Here is a 16,675-nt window from a genome sequence, read left to right as displayed (position 1 = left end):
GACAAAGTGACAGTTGGTAAGCAGAATGCAGAGTCTTGAATTGCAGGCCCAGCATGATAAGTAACTACCTTATGAACCACCTTGGTTTCCCCATCTTTAAAATGGAAATGGGAAGTCTCCTGGCGGCCTCAGCATTTGGGGGCTACTGGGAGGGACAAATAAGGTGGTGAACAGGGAACTACCGTGAATAGTGTGCTGCACCGTGCAGACAGAAGAGGCAGCCCATGACAACTCCTAGGAAAAATAAAAGTGCCCGAACATAGTTGTATCCTGTATAGCTCGCTGTAGAACTTCATCAGGAAAGTGCTGCTGGTTGGTCGCTTTTTTAACTGCAACAGATGTGCTTTTAAATTAAGTTTAACTGTAAGCTATGAAACCTATTTAGAGAATTTTGTTTTTTTAATTTAGAGGCTCTAGAGCAATGTTTTGAGTATTCACATGGTAAACCTACTTAGGTTATAGCAAAAAAGAAAGTGCTATGGAAAAACCGGTGGTGTTCGAGTCAATGAAAACAAAATTCAAAACTGTATACAAGGTAGTATAGATATATTTTTAAATGGATGAGCATTCACAATGAAGGTCATGTTTTATGTAGTTCCTCCCCCCCCTTAAATGCTTTTACTTTTTGTCTAGATGCTTGTGTAATGCAGTCAGAAGGTATAAAAAGTAGTAAAGTGGTTTATCTCTGACTGGAATCAAATCCCTTTTAACTGGTTTGTTTCCAATCTAAAACTTAGAATTTCTTACTTGCCTTAAAACTTCGAGTTTCCGAACCATTAAAACTTACATGGAATCACTGGGCAATGCCTAGTAATAGTAGAAATCACTGCTAGTGTTGGCATATATCCTGTAAAGCCAGGTACGTGCATTATAACGACCCTAAGAAGTATATAGTGGTGGTAATCTCATTTAAGAGATGAAGAAACTGAGGCCCTGAAGTTAGTAGTTCACTCAGTTTACCAAGTTACTGGATAGTCCAGGAGAGATTGTGACTTCTGGGTTCTTGCTCATAAACACTGCTACATGTCTAACTGTGACCTCAGACGGTTTCTGTAATTTCTCTTAGCTTTAGTTTTCTCCTGTGTCAGCTGAGGGTGATCATACCTCCTGAGGTTCTTGTGAGGATTAAATTAGACAACCTAAGTACCCTATAGGACCAACATTTTGAGAAGGGTATATTAATAGATGAGTAGATAACCTGCATGAAAGAAAGACTGCCTCTTTTCTTATTACATGCTGCCTTTAAAAATAAAAAAATCACTTTTTTTTTTTTGAACAACCAAGAACATTAGCTAGGTCATTTCTTCTGTTCCTCTTTCTAATCTCTCATGGATTGAAGGAATTATTTAAAATAGCTTAACTTCTTTTAAGAGACAAGTCCCACAAAGAAAAGCCCAGAACCAAATGGCTTTACTGGTTAAATCTACCAAATACTTAACCAAGAATTAACATCAGTCATTCACAGACTCTTCCAAAAATAGAAGAGATTACCCTTCCCACTCATTCTTTGAGGCCAGTATTACTCTGATACCAAACCAGAGACTTCACAAGAAAACTGTAGACCTGTATCTTTTACGAAAATAGATGCAACAACCCTCAAAATGCTAGCAAATGGAATCCAGCAGCATATAAAAAGGAGTATAATACCATGACCAGGATTTATCCCAGGAATGCAAGGTTAGTTCAACGTACAGTAATGAATATAACACACTACATTAATAAAGGACAAAAACCACATCTCGGTAGACAAAGAAATAAGCATTTGACAAGATGCAGCTCCCTTTCATGATAAAAATATTCAACAAACTGGGAATAGAAAAGAGCTTCCTCAACCTGATGAAGAGACAAATAATCCCTTCCTGGGGTTTTCTTCTGTTCCTCTTTCTAATTTCAGATGGATTGCAGGAATTAGGGTTGAAATTTCCTAATTTCTTTTAAGAAACAAAGTCCCACAAATAAAAACCCAGAACCAAATAGCTTCATTGGTGAATTCAGAAACCTAGGGAAGAATTAATACCAACCCTTCCACAAACTCTTCTGAGAAACAGAAGAGAGAGAATACGTCTCAACCCATTCCGTAAGGTCAATATTCTGTAAATGCCAAAACCAGATAAAGACTTCACAAGAAAAGAAAACCAGAGACCAAAATATATATGTATTTTTTTTTAACGTAAGCTCTGTGCCCATCAGGGAGCTTGAACTCATGACCCTGTGATCAAGAGTTGCATGCTCTACTGACTGAGCCAGTCAGGTGCCCCAGACCAATATTTCTTATGAAAAAAATAGACTTAAAAAGATAAAATATAAAAATTTAAATTCAATAAACTTAAAAAAAATAATTTAACCCTCCATTTGTTTTAAAGATCTTTTTTTTTTTTTCTAAATAGACCCTTATTGAGAAGAAAGTTTTGTGCCTTACAGGGTATACAAATTTACTATTTCTTTAGTGTGCCCATTCCTAAAGTTGATCTAAGTGGTTGTCTGGATTTGCTGAAATTCAATGAAGAATTGTCTGTTTCTGTTAAATAAGATATTATGTGTTCGGGTGAAGTCTCATGTATGTTATTAAATGTATGTAGTAAAATAATTGGGTTGTCTTTTTTCAGAATGTGCTGAGAACAGAATAACAACCAAAAATAAATTGAATTTTGGAGAATTCATGAACGGAAATAATCAGTGACAAAGGAAAAATCACAGATAAACATGGACATTTCTATATGCAAATGCTAAAATTGTAGAGACACCATTGCAAGGAGGAGTTAAGAAACCATACAGTGTGATTGGAAGAAAGCAAGTTTTTCTGGCTATGCAAAATTATTCAGCTTTGCTGAAAAAGGTTGGAGGAGGTGGCAGGCATATTAGACCTATGGGTCTAGTATGAGAATTTTTTTTTTTTTAAAGATTTTATTTATTTATTTGACAGAGCAAGCATAAGCAGGGGCAGTGGCAGGCAGAGAGAGAAACAGGCTCCCCGCTGAGCAAGGAGCCCAATGCGGGACTCGATCCCAGGGACCCTGGGATTGGGACCTGAGCTGCAGGCAGACACTTAACCAACTGAGCCACCCAGGAATCCCTAGTGTGAGAATCGAAGCTGTATTCACTATGGTTGTACTAAGTGTATGTCAAAGAACAAACTATTTGCATATACCTACCTATAAAGTACTGGACTCTGGTAGACTTTGTATTATCTTTTTCTATTTTCGTAGCAGGCCTTTCTGCCAGTAGTACTATTATTCACAGCTGTAAAATAGGGAAAGAAGACTCTTGGGAACCCAGTAAGCTGAGCAGGGCCACAGAGAGGAGCAGGGGAGTCTGGAGCCCAGGCTTCTCTGACCTGACAGGTTATACCATCCATGTGCACCATAGTGCCGTGGGTTATCAGGAATTACTTTTCTGAGTCATCAGTTTTAAGATAGGAAATTTCTGTCTCTAGAAGTCAAAATGAATTCACTCTCTTAAAAGTTGAAGAGTGGACAGCAGTATTAAAAGTGAGTAGCTTAGGTGCTCTTGAAGACTCCTATCCCTGAGATTGAGCGAGCTGGACTTTTTGCTTTGTCCTTGGGAGATTGGGAAGCAAGCCAGAAATCTTGTATATTACAAGTGTATAGTATAAATGTGCATGTGTTTCGTTCCTCTTTTCTTGGCTTTATGTATGTTTGTCCATGTGAACCCAGAGGGTGGAGATACTATGGCCTGGATATAGATAGATAATTACATTTGATTACCAAAAACATAAACCCTTATAAACTGGAAGGAAAAGAGAAAGACTTGAACTCTTCAAGTTCAGTTTCTAATACAGCTCACATATCTGACTTCCTTATAATTTTGTGCTTTACAGAGGCAGGTCAGTTTAAAGCTGATTTCTGGACAACTTTGCTCAAGTGGAAAGTGCCATATTTGTTGATCCAGTATACGTCATTTTAAAAAGCATTTAATTTTGAACTAATTATAGACCTGAAAAATTTGCAAAAATAGTACAGAGCAGTCCCTGGTACCCATCACCCAGCTTCCCCCAATGGTAGCATCATCTTTTTTTTTTTTTTTTTTTTTTTTAAAGTAGGCTCCATGCCCAGTATGGAGCCCAATGCTGGGCTTGAACTCACGACCCTAAGATCAAGACCTGAACCAAGATCCAGAGTCAGACACCCAACTGACTGAGCCACCCAGGTGTCCGCCCAGTGGTAGCGTCTTACATAACCATAGTACCATCTCGAATCCAGGAAACTGACATTGGTACAATCTACAGACATTTTTCATAATTTACCAGGATTTACATGCACTTGTGTGTGTGTCTGTATATAGTTCTATGCAATTTTATGTTGGGAATTCATTTTTGAAATTGTTACTTTTTTGGCATTGTTTTTGTAGAAAGAGAATACTAGCATGAGTCTTAAGTGGTACTAAAAAACCTGTGTATATTTTGCAAGTTGGATAAAGAAAAGATAGGTTATAATATTATGAGTTTATTTTGATATTGACCCCAAAACCCCCCAAAATTGATTTGTAGAACTAATACTACAGTACATTCATAAACTCTGAAAACACAGGCAAGTATGCATAATGTCATCAAGGTCACTTTTAATTGATAAAATGTTTTTATGTTTCCAGGGGTTTTTTTTTAATCCCCTTGGCCCTTATGTTTCCAGACTTTATGGACACCATATTATAGATTGAGTTCCTGAAGGTCAGAGACCAACTTTTTGATATCTACTTGGCACTCATGGAATTGGATGCCATCAACAAACATTGGTTTAGCATTTCACTCTAGCCAGGGTTTCTTCTTTTTTTAAGATTTTATTTATTTATTAGAGAGACAGCCAGCGAGAGAGGGAACACAAGCAGGGGGAGTGGGAGAGGAAGACACAGGCCCCAGCGGAGCAGGGAGCCCGATCTGGGGCTCGATCCCAGGACCCTGAGATCGTGCCCTGAGCAGAAGGCAGATGCTTAACGATTGAGCCATGCCCCCTAGCCAGGGTTTCTGATGGGTATCAGATGCATTTTCTTTCTCTTTTTTCTTTTCTTTTCTTTTATGCTAAAGGTTTTATTTATTATTTGACAGAGAGACAGTGGGAGTGGGAACTCAAGCAGGGGGAGTGGGAGAGGGAAAAGCAGGTTTCCTACCGAGCAGGGAGCCCGGTTTGGGGCTCGATCCCAGGACCCCCAGATCATGACCCAAGCCAAAGGCAGACACCTAAAAACCGAGCCACCCAGGCGCCCCTGCATTTTCTCTTTTAACCCCTTTGTAATACATAATTCCCATTCTAAGCCTGTGACTGCCAGAAAACACTCTTGAACTCTGCCACTCAGCTTTTATCAGAAGTCTAGTTGATAGATTGGTGAGGATTTGAAGGATATGCAGTTGTCGATTTCTCTAGAACCTAGATATTGTAGGTTTTATTTTTTACTTTATTTTTTAAAGATTTACTGATTTGAAAGAGAGCACATGCTCCTGTGAGCATGGAGAGGGAGAGAATCTCAAGTAGACTCCTGCTGAATGGGGAGCCTGAATCAGGGCTTGATCTCACCCTGAGATCAGAATCCCAGACGGAATCAAGAGTCAGATGCCTATCAGGAGTCAGATGCTTAACCGAGCCATCCAGGTGTCCCATAGGTTTTGTTTTTAGATTGAGTTCTAGATCAACAGAAATCAGAACTTGGACCATACGGTGTTGGCCCCTAGAGTGTTGGTTTTATCGACTTAGTCTTTGCTTACATTAAAGGATATCATAAGGCAGGGCTGCACAAAACTCATGTTTGTATATAACTTAAGGGTATTTTTGAGACAAGTTGTCCACGTCAGTAGATTCAAAATTTTAAAGAAGATTTTGATGTTTGAGTTTTTGTTTTTTGGTTGCTGGCTGTCCTGGAGGTCCATGCCTGTAGTGATTATCATTTGACCAAGGTAGGCATTTAAGTGGCCCACTGTGAGACTCTGTAGCACCGAGTAGGTAGTCACTGGTTATGCATCCTCCCAGCATTTGCATGCTGGCTCAGAGGGGCTTTGCTGTAGAGCTTCAGGTAAGAGACCTGCAGTGATAAAAATGAGAGACAGGGAGAGATGGCCCCTGAAAGAAACCAGAAAATGAAGTGCTCCAAGAATATAATGGCTTAAAGTCAGGGGTGGGGGACTGGACTGCTGTACTGGTGTGTAGGGATGTGGGAAACCTTGCCCTGGAGGAGCTAATACATCTTAGCATGAACTGTGAAATAGAAGAGAATTTTAGCACATGTGGTCAATGTTTCTTTATTACAGGAAAATGTTTCTCGGTTTAAAGGTAATTTCTTTATTCACTTTTACTCCTGAACCTTCCAAATCTACTAACCGCTTGCTCTGTGGCTTTGGGGAAGTTGAGTGGGGGGAGTGTGCTGTTTGTTTTCTAAAAGCATTCTTGCTTTGTTGAACTCCTTATGTATTTCCTATCAAAAATCATAGAATCAGGGGCGCCTGGGTGGCACAGCGGTTAAGCGTCTGCCTTCGGCTCAGGGCGTGATCCCGGCGTTCTGGGATCGAGCCCCACATCAGGCTCCTCTGCTATGAGCCTGCTTCTTCCTCTCCCACTCCCCCTGCTTGTGTTCCCTCTCTCGCTGGCTGTCTCTATCTCTGATAAATAAATAAATAAATAAATAATCTTTAAAAAAAAATCATAGAATCAGGAAAGCAAAGTGACAGAAGTATGCTCTCTACTTAGGATTCTGTGCGCGTAAAGACAAATGAAGACTTTAAAAGGGAGAAAAAGACCTTCTGAAATCCTCCCAGGTGTTAAAATATGTGAAAAATCACTTTGTGTCTTTCAGACAGAAGCATTTGTAGAATTACCAAGTAGGGTACATTGCACTAGGATGCAGGAACCTTGGCTTCTAGTCCTGATTCTGCCAATAACTGTGATTTTTGGCAAGTTGGTCTCTGGAACTCAGTCTTGTCAAAAAGGGGAACTAGACTAGATTCCTATGGTATATTTCAGCCCCAGGATTTTCTTGAAGGGGTGGGAGATCATCTTTTGAGGCATAATCGTGGAACATCCTTTTTTTTTTTTTCTTAATTAATTTATGGAGCAGTTTTAAATTTACAGAAAAATTATGAAGATAGAGGATTCCCATGTGATACACACCCAGTTTCCCCTACTATTAACAACTTAAATGAGCGTAGTACATTTATTACAATTAATGAACCAATATTGATATATATATATATTAAGTAAAGTTATCTTTAATTCAGATTTCCTTTGTTTTTACCCACTGTTCTTTTTCTGTTCCAGGATACGTTGCATTTAGTCCTATTTCCTTAGGCTCCCCTTGGCTGGAACCATTCTTTAGACTTTCCTTAGTTTTTGATGACCGTGACATTTTTGAAGACTACTGGTTTAGGATGTTTTGTAGAATGTCCTTCTGTTGGGATTTTGTTTGGTGTTTTTCTCATGATTAGACCGGGGATATGGATTTTTGGGAGGAAGACCACAGAGGTTAAAGTCCTTTTTTCATCACGCTGTGTCAAGGGTACATACTATCAACATGACCTCTCACTGTTGGTGTTGACCTTGGTCCCCTGGGTGAGATGGTTTTGCCAGGTGTCTCCAGTGTAAAGTTCCTCTCTCTCCTCCTTCCCGTACTGTGCTCTTTGGGAGGACGTCACCTTGTGCAGCCGCCCACACGGAAGGAGTGGGGAATTAGGCTCTCCTTCCTTGAAGGAGGAGGAGCTGCAGAGGTTAGTTAGAATGTTTCTGCATTGGAAATTTGTCTCTCCTCCCCCATTTATTTCTTTACTCATATATTTGTATCAGTATAGATCCGTGGACATTTATTTTATACTTTGGGGTATTATCCAGTACCACTTATTTTGTTGCTCACACTGTTCCACTTTGGCCACTGGGCACTCTTTCTTGTGTTCCTTTGACATACCCCTCACCCCCGTATCATTATGGGTGTTTTATTTTTGTTTCCTTTTTTGAACATTTCTTTATTGGCCCTGCGTTATGTTCCAGGCTCATCTTGTGTATTTCCTGCCCCAGTCCTAGAGTTGTCCATTTCTCCAAGGGGCCCTGTTTCTTTTAATGGGAGGTGGTATTAAAAATCAAGATCTTGGGGCCTCTGGGTGGCTCAGTCGCTTAAGCATCTGTGGGTCCTGGGATCGAGCCCCACATCAGGTTCTCTGCTCAGCGGGGAATCTGCTTTTCCTTCTCCCTCTGTCTGTACTTCCCCCCCTGCTGGCGCTTTCTCTCTCTGTCAAATAAATAAAGCCTTCAAAAAAAAGTCAAGATCTTGGTACTAGGTATATTTATTGCTATTGGGGTGTAATTTCTTCTAGGCCCTCACAGGTGACACAGCAAGGAAAGGCGTGCATACTAATAGGCATATATGTGCATATCTATAAATACTACTGTATGTAGTATTTATAAATTAGCCACAACATGGGTTTGCACTGAAGTCTCTTTCCAGCTTGCTCCCATTGCCATAGGGGCTATTCCAGCCTCTTTCCCATGCTTGTCTGTCCGTTCCCTCACCCAGTAGTGAAAAAGTGGCTCCCACCACCCATATACTCACTTGTTCAGCTCCAGTGTGCGCAGACAGCAGTATCAGGATTGTTAACCTGCACACCCACGGGAAATAACTTACCAGCTAGAAAAGTGCTTTCGCACAGTCTAGTTTACAGATTCCACTTGTTTCTGAAGTTACGTAGGTCAGCATCTTTTCCCTCCACCCCTTCCAGTGAAGTGGTTTAATATATCTGTCACAGATTGTTTGTCACATCCTGCATGCTGTCCTTGGGTCACTCGACCTCCTAAATGATTTTCTAAAATTTTCATCCATTAAGATGCACTCTCTGTGCTGAGAAGTTTCATGGGTTATGTTATCCATAATTGTAGCATCCTACAGAGTAGTCTCACTGCCTCCATTATCCCCCCGTGCTGATGTGTATTCATTGTGACCACCTCCCCCCAAACCTCTGGTAACCCTGATCTGTTTACCGTAGCTGTGGTTTTGCTTTTTTCAGAATGTCCTATAATTGGAGTTATACAACATGTCGCCCTCTCGGACTGGCTTCTTTCACTTAGCAATCTGCATTTAAAATTCATCCAAGTGTTTTTATGGCTTGAGAACTCATTTCTTTGAGTTGCTGAATAATATTGCATTGCACTTTGTTTATTCATCCAGCTATTGAAGGATATTTTAGATCCTTTCAAGTTTGGGGTGGTTATGGATAAAGCTGTTAGAAATACTGGTGTGCAGGTTTTTGTGCATCTGTAAGCTTTCAGATCAGTTGGGCAAGTACTTGGGAACGTGATTGCTGAATAGATGGTAAGACTCCGTTTATTTTGTAAGAAATTGCCACACTGTCTTCCAGAGGGGGTATGTCGTTTTGCATTTTCACCAGCAATGAAGGAGAGCTCCTGTTGCTTCATACCCTTGCCAGTGTTTGGATCTTGGCCATTCTAATATGTGCATGGTAGTATCTTGTTTTAATTTGCAATTAGCTAATGCAAATGATATTGAACATCTTTTCATAATGGTTATTTTCCATCTGAATATCTTTGGTGAGGTATCTGTTCAGAATTTTTTGCACGTTTTGTAACTAGGTGGTTTTCTTATTGGTGAATGTGAGTTCCTTGTACATGTTGGAAACTAGTCTGTTATCAAATATGTATTTTTCTCCTCGTCTGATTTGTCTTTTCTCTTAAGTCTTTCATAGAATTGAAGTTTTTAATTTTAGTAAAATCCAGGTTAGCAATTTTTCTTTCCATATATCTTGCTTTCGATGTTGTATGTAAAAATTCATCGTCAAACCCAAGATCACCTAAATTTTCTTTTGTGTTTTCTTCTAAAAAGCACAGTAGTGCAACATCCTATGTAAATACCCATCCAGTCAGTGCTACCTTTTGGATTCCATTTGATGTAGGGGGACTGAAAGAAGATGGGGGGATTCTGTGTCTTGGTAATGTTTTATTTTCATTAACAAAGCAGAGAATTAAGGTCACCCTAAAACATTGTTGAATTGTTTGTAAGTATGGACAAATCTCTAACAAAACTTGGAACATTTAAGCTGACTTACTAGTGGTTCTTGGAACTAGAATAGACCTATTGGCTGTAGCATTTTGGGGGGAGTATTGGCAAATTACTGGTGTTAACGCAGCGTATGTAAAGCTGGCAGTGGGTAAGGCTCTCGTAAGCGTGTGTAAGAGGTCTGAGAGGCGTGGTTTGGTGATACTGATTCCTCACAGGTTCCTCAACCTGCTGGATAATGTGAAAGGAACAGATGAACGCCTGCGCACTTCTCTCACCTAAAACACCAGGTTCTGCACCTCACAGTATGGAGGAAATGGCAGTGGGAGAGAAGTGCATTTTCTGAAGCTTGCTAGAGACTTCCTCTGTTGTTCCTGATAGGACGGTAGCCAGCCTTCTGTTCTCTGAAAATGGTTTTCCTTTCAGTTGGGACCATTCTGCCTCCCCGACGCAGATGCCTTCTTTCCCCCTCTTCCTTGGTCCACAGCCTGGGCTCGCTGTTCTGCAGTTGCTCTGTCCTCACTAACACTATCTGGACCTCCCCGCTCCAGATCACTCCTCCTAAAGGCGCTTCCTGCCTGGTCTTCCTGTCCTCTGTTCTGTTCTACCTTCTCAGTGTGCCAACTACACAGTAGCATTCTGTCTCGTGTAACGGAAACACAGGGTTTGAATTCCTTGAGTCTCACTTATTAGTTGTGATAATAAGTAGGTTATTTTGATTTCATTAAGTCTCGATTCCTAATAGGTAAAACAAAATGAGAGTAATACCTCATGGGAGGTTTACATGAACAGTGTACATGAAAGTGCTTCATAAACTGGAGAACAGAGCACAGATGGATTCTTCATAAACCCTAAGCAGTGGTTCTCAAAGGGTGGTTCCTGGAAGGGCGTTCTGGGATCGAGCCCCACATCAGGCTCCTCTGCTGGGAGCCTGCTTCTTCCTCTCCCAGTCCCCCTGCTTGTGTTCCCTCTCTGTCAAATAAATAAAATCTTAAAAAAAAAAAAAAAAAAGAAAGAAAGAAAGGTGAAGATCCAGGCTGGACTGAATCAGAAACTCAGACTGAGCCCCAGGAGTCTGTTTCAGTAAGGCCGCTGCAAGATGCTGATAGCTGTTTCAGTTTGGAAAACACAACTCTACGTTTTACTTAAAAACCGGAGGAGAGCTGTTTTAGTCTGCCTGGGCTGCCACAGAGAATACCACGACAGGGGCTTAAGCAATAGGGAATTATTTTCTCTCGATTCTGGAGGCTGGAAGTCCAAGATCAGGGTGTGGTCAGGATTGGTTTCTGGTGAAGACGTTTGTCCTGCTCGCAGAGAGCTGCCATCTGGCTGTGTCCTCACATGGACTTTCCTCTGTGTGTGAACACTCCTGGTGTCTTATGCAGGCACCAGTCCACTGGATTAGGACCCTACCTACCCTATGACCTCTTAACCTGAAGTGCTGTCTTGAAGGTCTTGCGTCTAGATACAGCCACATTGGGAGTTAAGGCTTCAACATGCAAATTTTGACAGGGGAATTCAATTCAGTCCGTAGCAGCAATCTGTCAACGCATTAAAAGTTACTGAGAAAAAAAAAATCACTCCTACCTTTACTAAAGGTAAGTAGTTAGCCCACCAAACCATCTCCCGAATCAGCTTTTTTCCTTCACACAGTGGTGTTCCAGCACCAGTACTTAGTCCTAAGTAATCCATTGATTTTGTACTTTCAGTTACTACTAGTCTTAGCACATTTTATTTATTTTTAAAAAAGTTTTAGCTGTATATTCTTTGAGCTGTGTTTGGGGCTAATTTGATTTTGTTAATCACTATTTATAGCATTGTTTCTTTTTTTCTTTTTTTTTTTTTTTTAAGATTTTATTTATTTAGGGACACCTGGGTGGGTCAGTCAGTTAAGCCTCCGACTCTTGATTTTGGCTCAGGTCATGATCTCAGGGTCTTGAGATGAAGCCCCGCGTGGGGCTCCATGTTCAGTGTGGAGTCTGCTTGAGATTCTCTCTCTCCCTCCCCCTGCTTGTGTGCACTGTCTCTCAAAATAAATAAAATCTTTAAAAAGGAAAAGCCTGCGCACCAGTGGGGTGGAGGGGCAGAGGGGAGGGACAGGCAGATTCCATGCTGAGCGTGGAGGCTGAGGCTGCCCTCCATCCCAGGACCCTGAGATTATGACCTGAGCCAAAGTCAGATGCTTAACTGACTGAGCCACCCAGGTTTGTTTCTATGAGAGAGAACTTGGGAGTTGTATAAAATTGATTTAGATAAAAGGGTTGAGTCAGCCTGTTTAGTTTCAGAGAGAAAGTTGTAAATCAAACAATATTGCTTTGCCATTGCAGAAAACAGAGGTCTTTCCAGTGAATAAATGAGAGATTACTTGTATTTTTTAAGTATGTAGGAAACTGAAGCAGAATGTTGACATTAAGAGTTTTTTTCTAAAAACTAATACCAGTCCTAGGAAAGGAAAATCATTCGTAAAGTGATTTTACTTAGCACTTTTATTTTCTGCACTAAATGCTAAACATTAGTAATCCAGTCTCTACCTTCTTTGTTTTGTGAACACAGTCCTAAGGATGCATAAAAAAAGAAATACCACTAATGATGCATGAAAATCTAGTTCTTTGTGTTTGGTTACTCACTATAAAGGATTATAGAGTTTATAAGGAATTTGGCATTAAATTGAGCATTAGAATAAATTGATTTACATTTTTCTAGAAACTCAGTCAAAATGGCAGCTTTGGTTGTGAATTGGGGCCATTCGAAGTTTATCAAGGAGCTCCCTCAGTTTTCTTTCTCTTCTTCTTCTGTTTTTTTTGTTTTGTTTTTGTTTTTGTTTTGTTTTTGCCTGAGAAATAAAGGTCTCCATTGTAAACAAGAGACCAAAAATATTAAGCTCAGGTTTTTTCCTTAAATCTTTTTTTGTTGAATTAAAAACACGTAAGATTTACTATCTTTTTTAAAGAATTAATTTTTGTTGTTGATTTACTGTCTTAACCATTAAATGTACAGTTCTGTGGCATAAAGTATATTCACATACTTGTGCAATCATCACCTCCATCTATCTCTGGAACTGCTTTCACCTTGCAGAATTGAAACTACTACATACCATTGAATCATGTTGTACATCCATGTGACTCAGCTTTTATATCTTTCGATCGGTGGTCCTTGGAAAGAGGACCCACTACCACCCATGACAGTCTAACACAATACACAGGGCCCTTAAGTGTTTAAAAAATAAGAGATAAAAGTAGCTAGCTGGTCCTTGGTTTAATATTTTTGTTGAGTCTTAAGACACTAATTTTAGACCGTATCTAAACTTGATGATCTTTAAACAATATCTACGTTAAATCTTTAACGTGAGGCTCTTTAGCTCTTCTGTTACCATGTCATTGTAAATAATACACGAAAGAGGCTTTTGTCCATTGTCAAACTCTTTTTAAATGCAAGAAGTTAGTTTGAAATTACGTTCGGACACCCTGGGTCTGGGTAGCCAACGTGATATTCTGTATGGGGACAATCATTTTGAGTTTCATTTTGAAATTTTCTTGAAATTCAGTCTTTTAACTAACTGATTTTAGGAAAACCCCTTCATCTCTCTGGGCTCACTTTCCTTATCTATAAAATGAAATAGTCACAATAAAGTTCTTTTAGCTCTGATTTGAAAGCCGTAATTTTAAAATAAGAGAGGGGTCAAGTGATCTTTACAAAAGGTTTAAAAGGAAGCAATAACATTTAGCTGATTTTACTCTCTTTTTATATGTAGATCATGGAAGGGAAGTGGCTGCTGTGTATGTTACTGGTCTTGGGAACTACTGTTGTTCAGGCTCATGAAGGACACGATGATGATATGATTGATATTGAGGATGACCTCGATGATGTTATTGAAGAGGTAGAAGACTCCAAATCGAAACCAGATACCAGCGCTCCTCCATCCCCAAAGGTTGGAAGTGGTCTTTGAATCTATTTGTTTGACCTCTTGAGATAGTCAGAGGATGAAGGTAAATTTGGATCCTTTCCCAAGGGGAGGCAAAGTTAGCTAAAATAGCAGCCTTTCTTATATGTCGCCAGTGATAAATATATATATTGGTTCGCGAGCCAGCTATAAAAATTTGGGATAATTGAAAGCAGATCTTACTAAGAAGGGAATCATGCTGGAAATTGCAATTCTTGATACATTTTTATATTTAACACAGGTCACCTATAAAGCTCCAGTTCCAACGGGGGAAGTGTATTTTGCTGATTCCTTTGACAGAGGAACTCTGTCAGGGTAAGTGTTTCTTAGGGAAAAATGCCTTGGAGGCAGACATCATGTAAATAAGATGTGATAGTGGATTCCTTTTTGGATAGCATTTTGTATGGTAAAATGTCTTAAATATTTTAGGTCCCCAGTGATTGTGCTCATTTAGGAGAGTTTAGAACATGTCCATTTGGAAAAGTTTTTTAGAATATGTGGGTCTAATTTCCATTTCTCTTTCCCCCTTGACCCTATATATTGTTCTTTTGGACTGAGAAGTATTTTTCTCTTGAGTCTTAAAAAAAGTGGAGGGGTTCCTGGGTGGCTCAGTCGGTTAAGCGTCTGACTGACTCTTGGTTTCAGCTCATGTCATGATCTCACAGTCATGGGATCGAGCCCCACATCGGGCTCCCGGCCCAGTGCATGGTTTGCTTCAGATTCTCTCTCTCCCTCCCACTTGTGTGTGCTCACTCTCTCAGTAACTAAAATCTTAAAAAAAAAAAGGTGGAATTATTTCATGGGTTTGGTACTTTTTCTTACAGGTTTGTGAGTTGAATAGTATGTATTACAGTTTGTGCTGCAGATTTAAAAGTTAAAAGTAGTAGAGTGGTTAAGTAGCCTAAGAAGAGTTGGATAGATCCTGCTTTTGTTAGTATTTACATTGTTTCTTTTCACAGGCCACCTGTCATTTAAATCTTATTTTGGGGGTTTGTCTTAATTACAGGTGGATTTTATCCAAAGCCAAGAAAGATGACACTGATGATGAAATTGCCAAATACGACGGTGAGAGTTCCATTTGATTTACGTAGACTAGCAGCAGACTGAGGCTTCACGTGTTTTCTATAGTGTCTCTTAAGGCTGGTTTGAAAAGAGTATGTGTACATTTTAAGATTTTTCCTTGGAAGCTTTGCTGTTTTATGTGTTCATAGGATTAGACCTGTTGACTGCTTTATACCATCAAATGGAGTGGTAATGTGTCACCTGGGGGGGTATCTGTTGGAAATGGAAGGTCTTTCCAGGTACAGATGAAGTGAATATGCTGCAGGTTTAAAAACTGGATCCTAGTACTTGTCACGTGTGTGCCATAGGTAAATGGAATTGGTTAAAAATTGGCCAGGATGATAGATGTGCACACCTTGGAGTTTTGCTTATTACTGTTTAAGGGCTCGTCAAAGGTCTAATCAGGGAGTGGAGTGGAATTTTTTTCTGATGTCTTGCAGGAAAGTGGGAGGTAGATGAAATGAAGGAAACGAAGCTTCCAGGTGATAAAGGGCTTGTGCTGATGTCTCGGGCCAAGCATCACGCCATCTCTGCGAAGCTCAGCAAGCCCTTCCTGTTTGATACCAAGCCTCTCATTGTTCAGTGAGTGACACGTTTGCTTGATAGAGACTTCCCAGGTCTCAGGAAATTATTACTCTGCTCTAAAAAAAGTCACAAGAATAAGTACACGGTACCATGGCGGGTTTACAGTGTATTTAGGCATCTGTCATCCAGCAGTTTTTCCCTGCCCAGTAAATTCTCTTGAAGCAGATTGACTTATTTTTCTCCTGATAGCAGATGATCAGGATTTTGTAAAAAGTGTGTACTGGGAATCCGCATTTAGGTTTTGTTTTATTCGGTTCTGTGGGTGGTTGAGTAGCCATTCAAATGCCATAGAAGATGAGGGGCGCCCGGGTCGCTCAATCTGTAGAGTGTGCGACTCTTGATCTTAACGTTGTGCATTGGAGCCCTAGTTGGTGTAGAAATGACTTAAAAAAAAAAAATCTTCAAAAACAACAGAAGATGGAATTTTGATATGTGATATGATCTGTGATAAAACATGTGACCAAGATTGAGGGGAAGGGGAATTAAGAAATTAAGAAATTTGATCTTTCAAAATGCCTTATGGTTTTCTGCTTTTCTCTTTGAAATCAGGTATGAGGTTAATTTCCAAAATGGGATAGAATGTGGCGGTGCCTACGTGAAACTGCTTTCCAAAACCCCAGAACTCAACCTGGTAAGTCCTTCCTGTTTCCTTATGTGGCCACCCACAGTTTTGTTTTAAGAATCTTAGAGAAAAGAAGAGAATCTTGTAAGACCTGGGAAAATGAAGGCCTCCTCTCCTACAATTGAAATATTTAGAGGATTGGGAATATTGACTTTGACACTTCTTTGCTTTTTATTTAAAATGTGAATTTCAGAGCTGTTGTACCTTATCCCTGATTTCTGTTCTGTGTAATTTTTAGTTTTGGCAAACTTATTTCTTTGTTCTATGGAAGAAGCAGTAACTATCTAGATACATGTATTACTCTGTTTCTTGTTTTTTGTTTTTTAAAGCACGTTCATATATCCTCATGTAAAGTTTCCTGCTAATTTCTGATTATTCCTATAAGCCTCATAAATGAATCAGCTTTTTCTTTAAGGTGCCAAAAATTTACTTGGGATTTGATTAGAGGAAATAGCACACTTTGTAAGTTT

General features: G+C 39.8%; 1 protein-coding gene across 2 annotated transcripts in view; it reads left to right on the top strand.

The window, feature by feature from the left end:
- The window catches only part of CANX (calnexin), a 32,648-nt gene that overhangs the window by 1,963 nt on the left and 14,010 nt on the right, over positions 1–16,675 (top strand). For both annotated transcript variants that reach the window (XM_034655837.1, XM_002921122.4), the window contains exons 2-6: positions 13,748–13,924; positions 14,178–14,251; positions 14,943–15,001; positions 15,439–15,580; positions 16,133–16,214. In XM_034655837.1, the coding sequence (XP_034511728.1) occupies positions 13,751–13,924; positions 14,178–14,251; positions 14,943–15,001; positions 15,439–15,580; positions 16,133–16,214 (531 nt within the window). In that variant the 5' untranslated portion in view covers positions 13,748–13,750. The remainder of the gene's footprint in view (positions 1–13,747; positions 13,925–14,177; positions 14,252–14,942; positions 15,002–15,438; positions 15,581–16,132; positions 16,215–16,675) is intronic.

Source organism: Ailuropoda melanoleuca, chromosome 3 (genome assembly GCF_002007445.2).
Source record: "Ailuropoda melanoleuca isolate Jingjing chromosome 3, ASM200744v2, whole genome shotgun sequence".
In the NCBI taxonomy this organism is placed as follows: domain Eukaryota; kingdom Metazoa; phylum Chordata; class Mammalia; order Carnivora; family Ursidae; genus Ailuropoda; species Ailuropoda melanoleuca.
The sequence above is the reverse complement of the archived record's forward strand: the minus strand, read 5'-3'. Positions and strand labels throughout refer to the sequence as shown.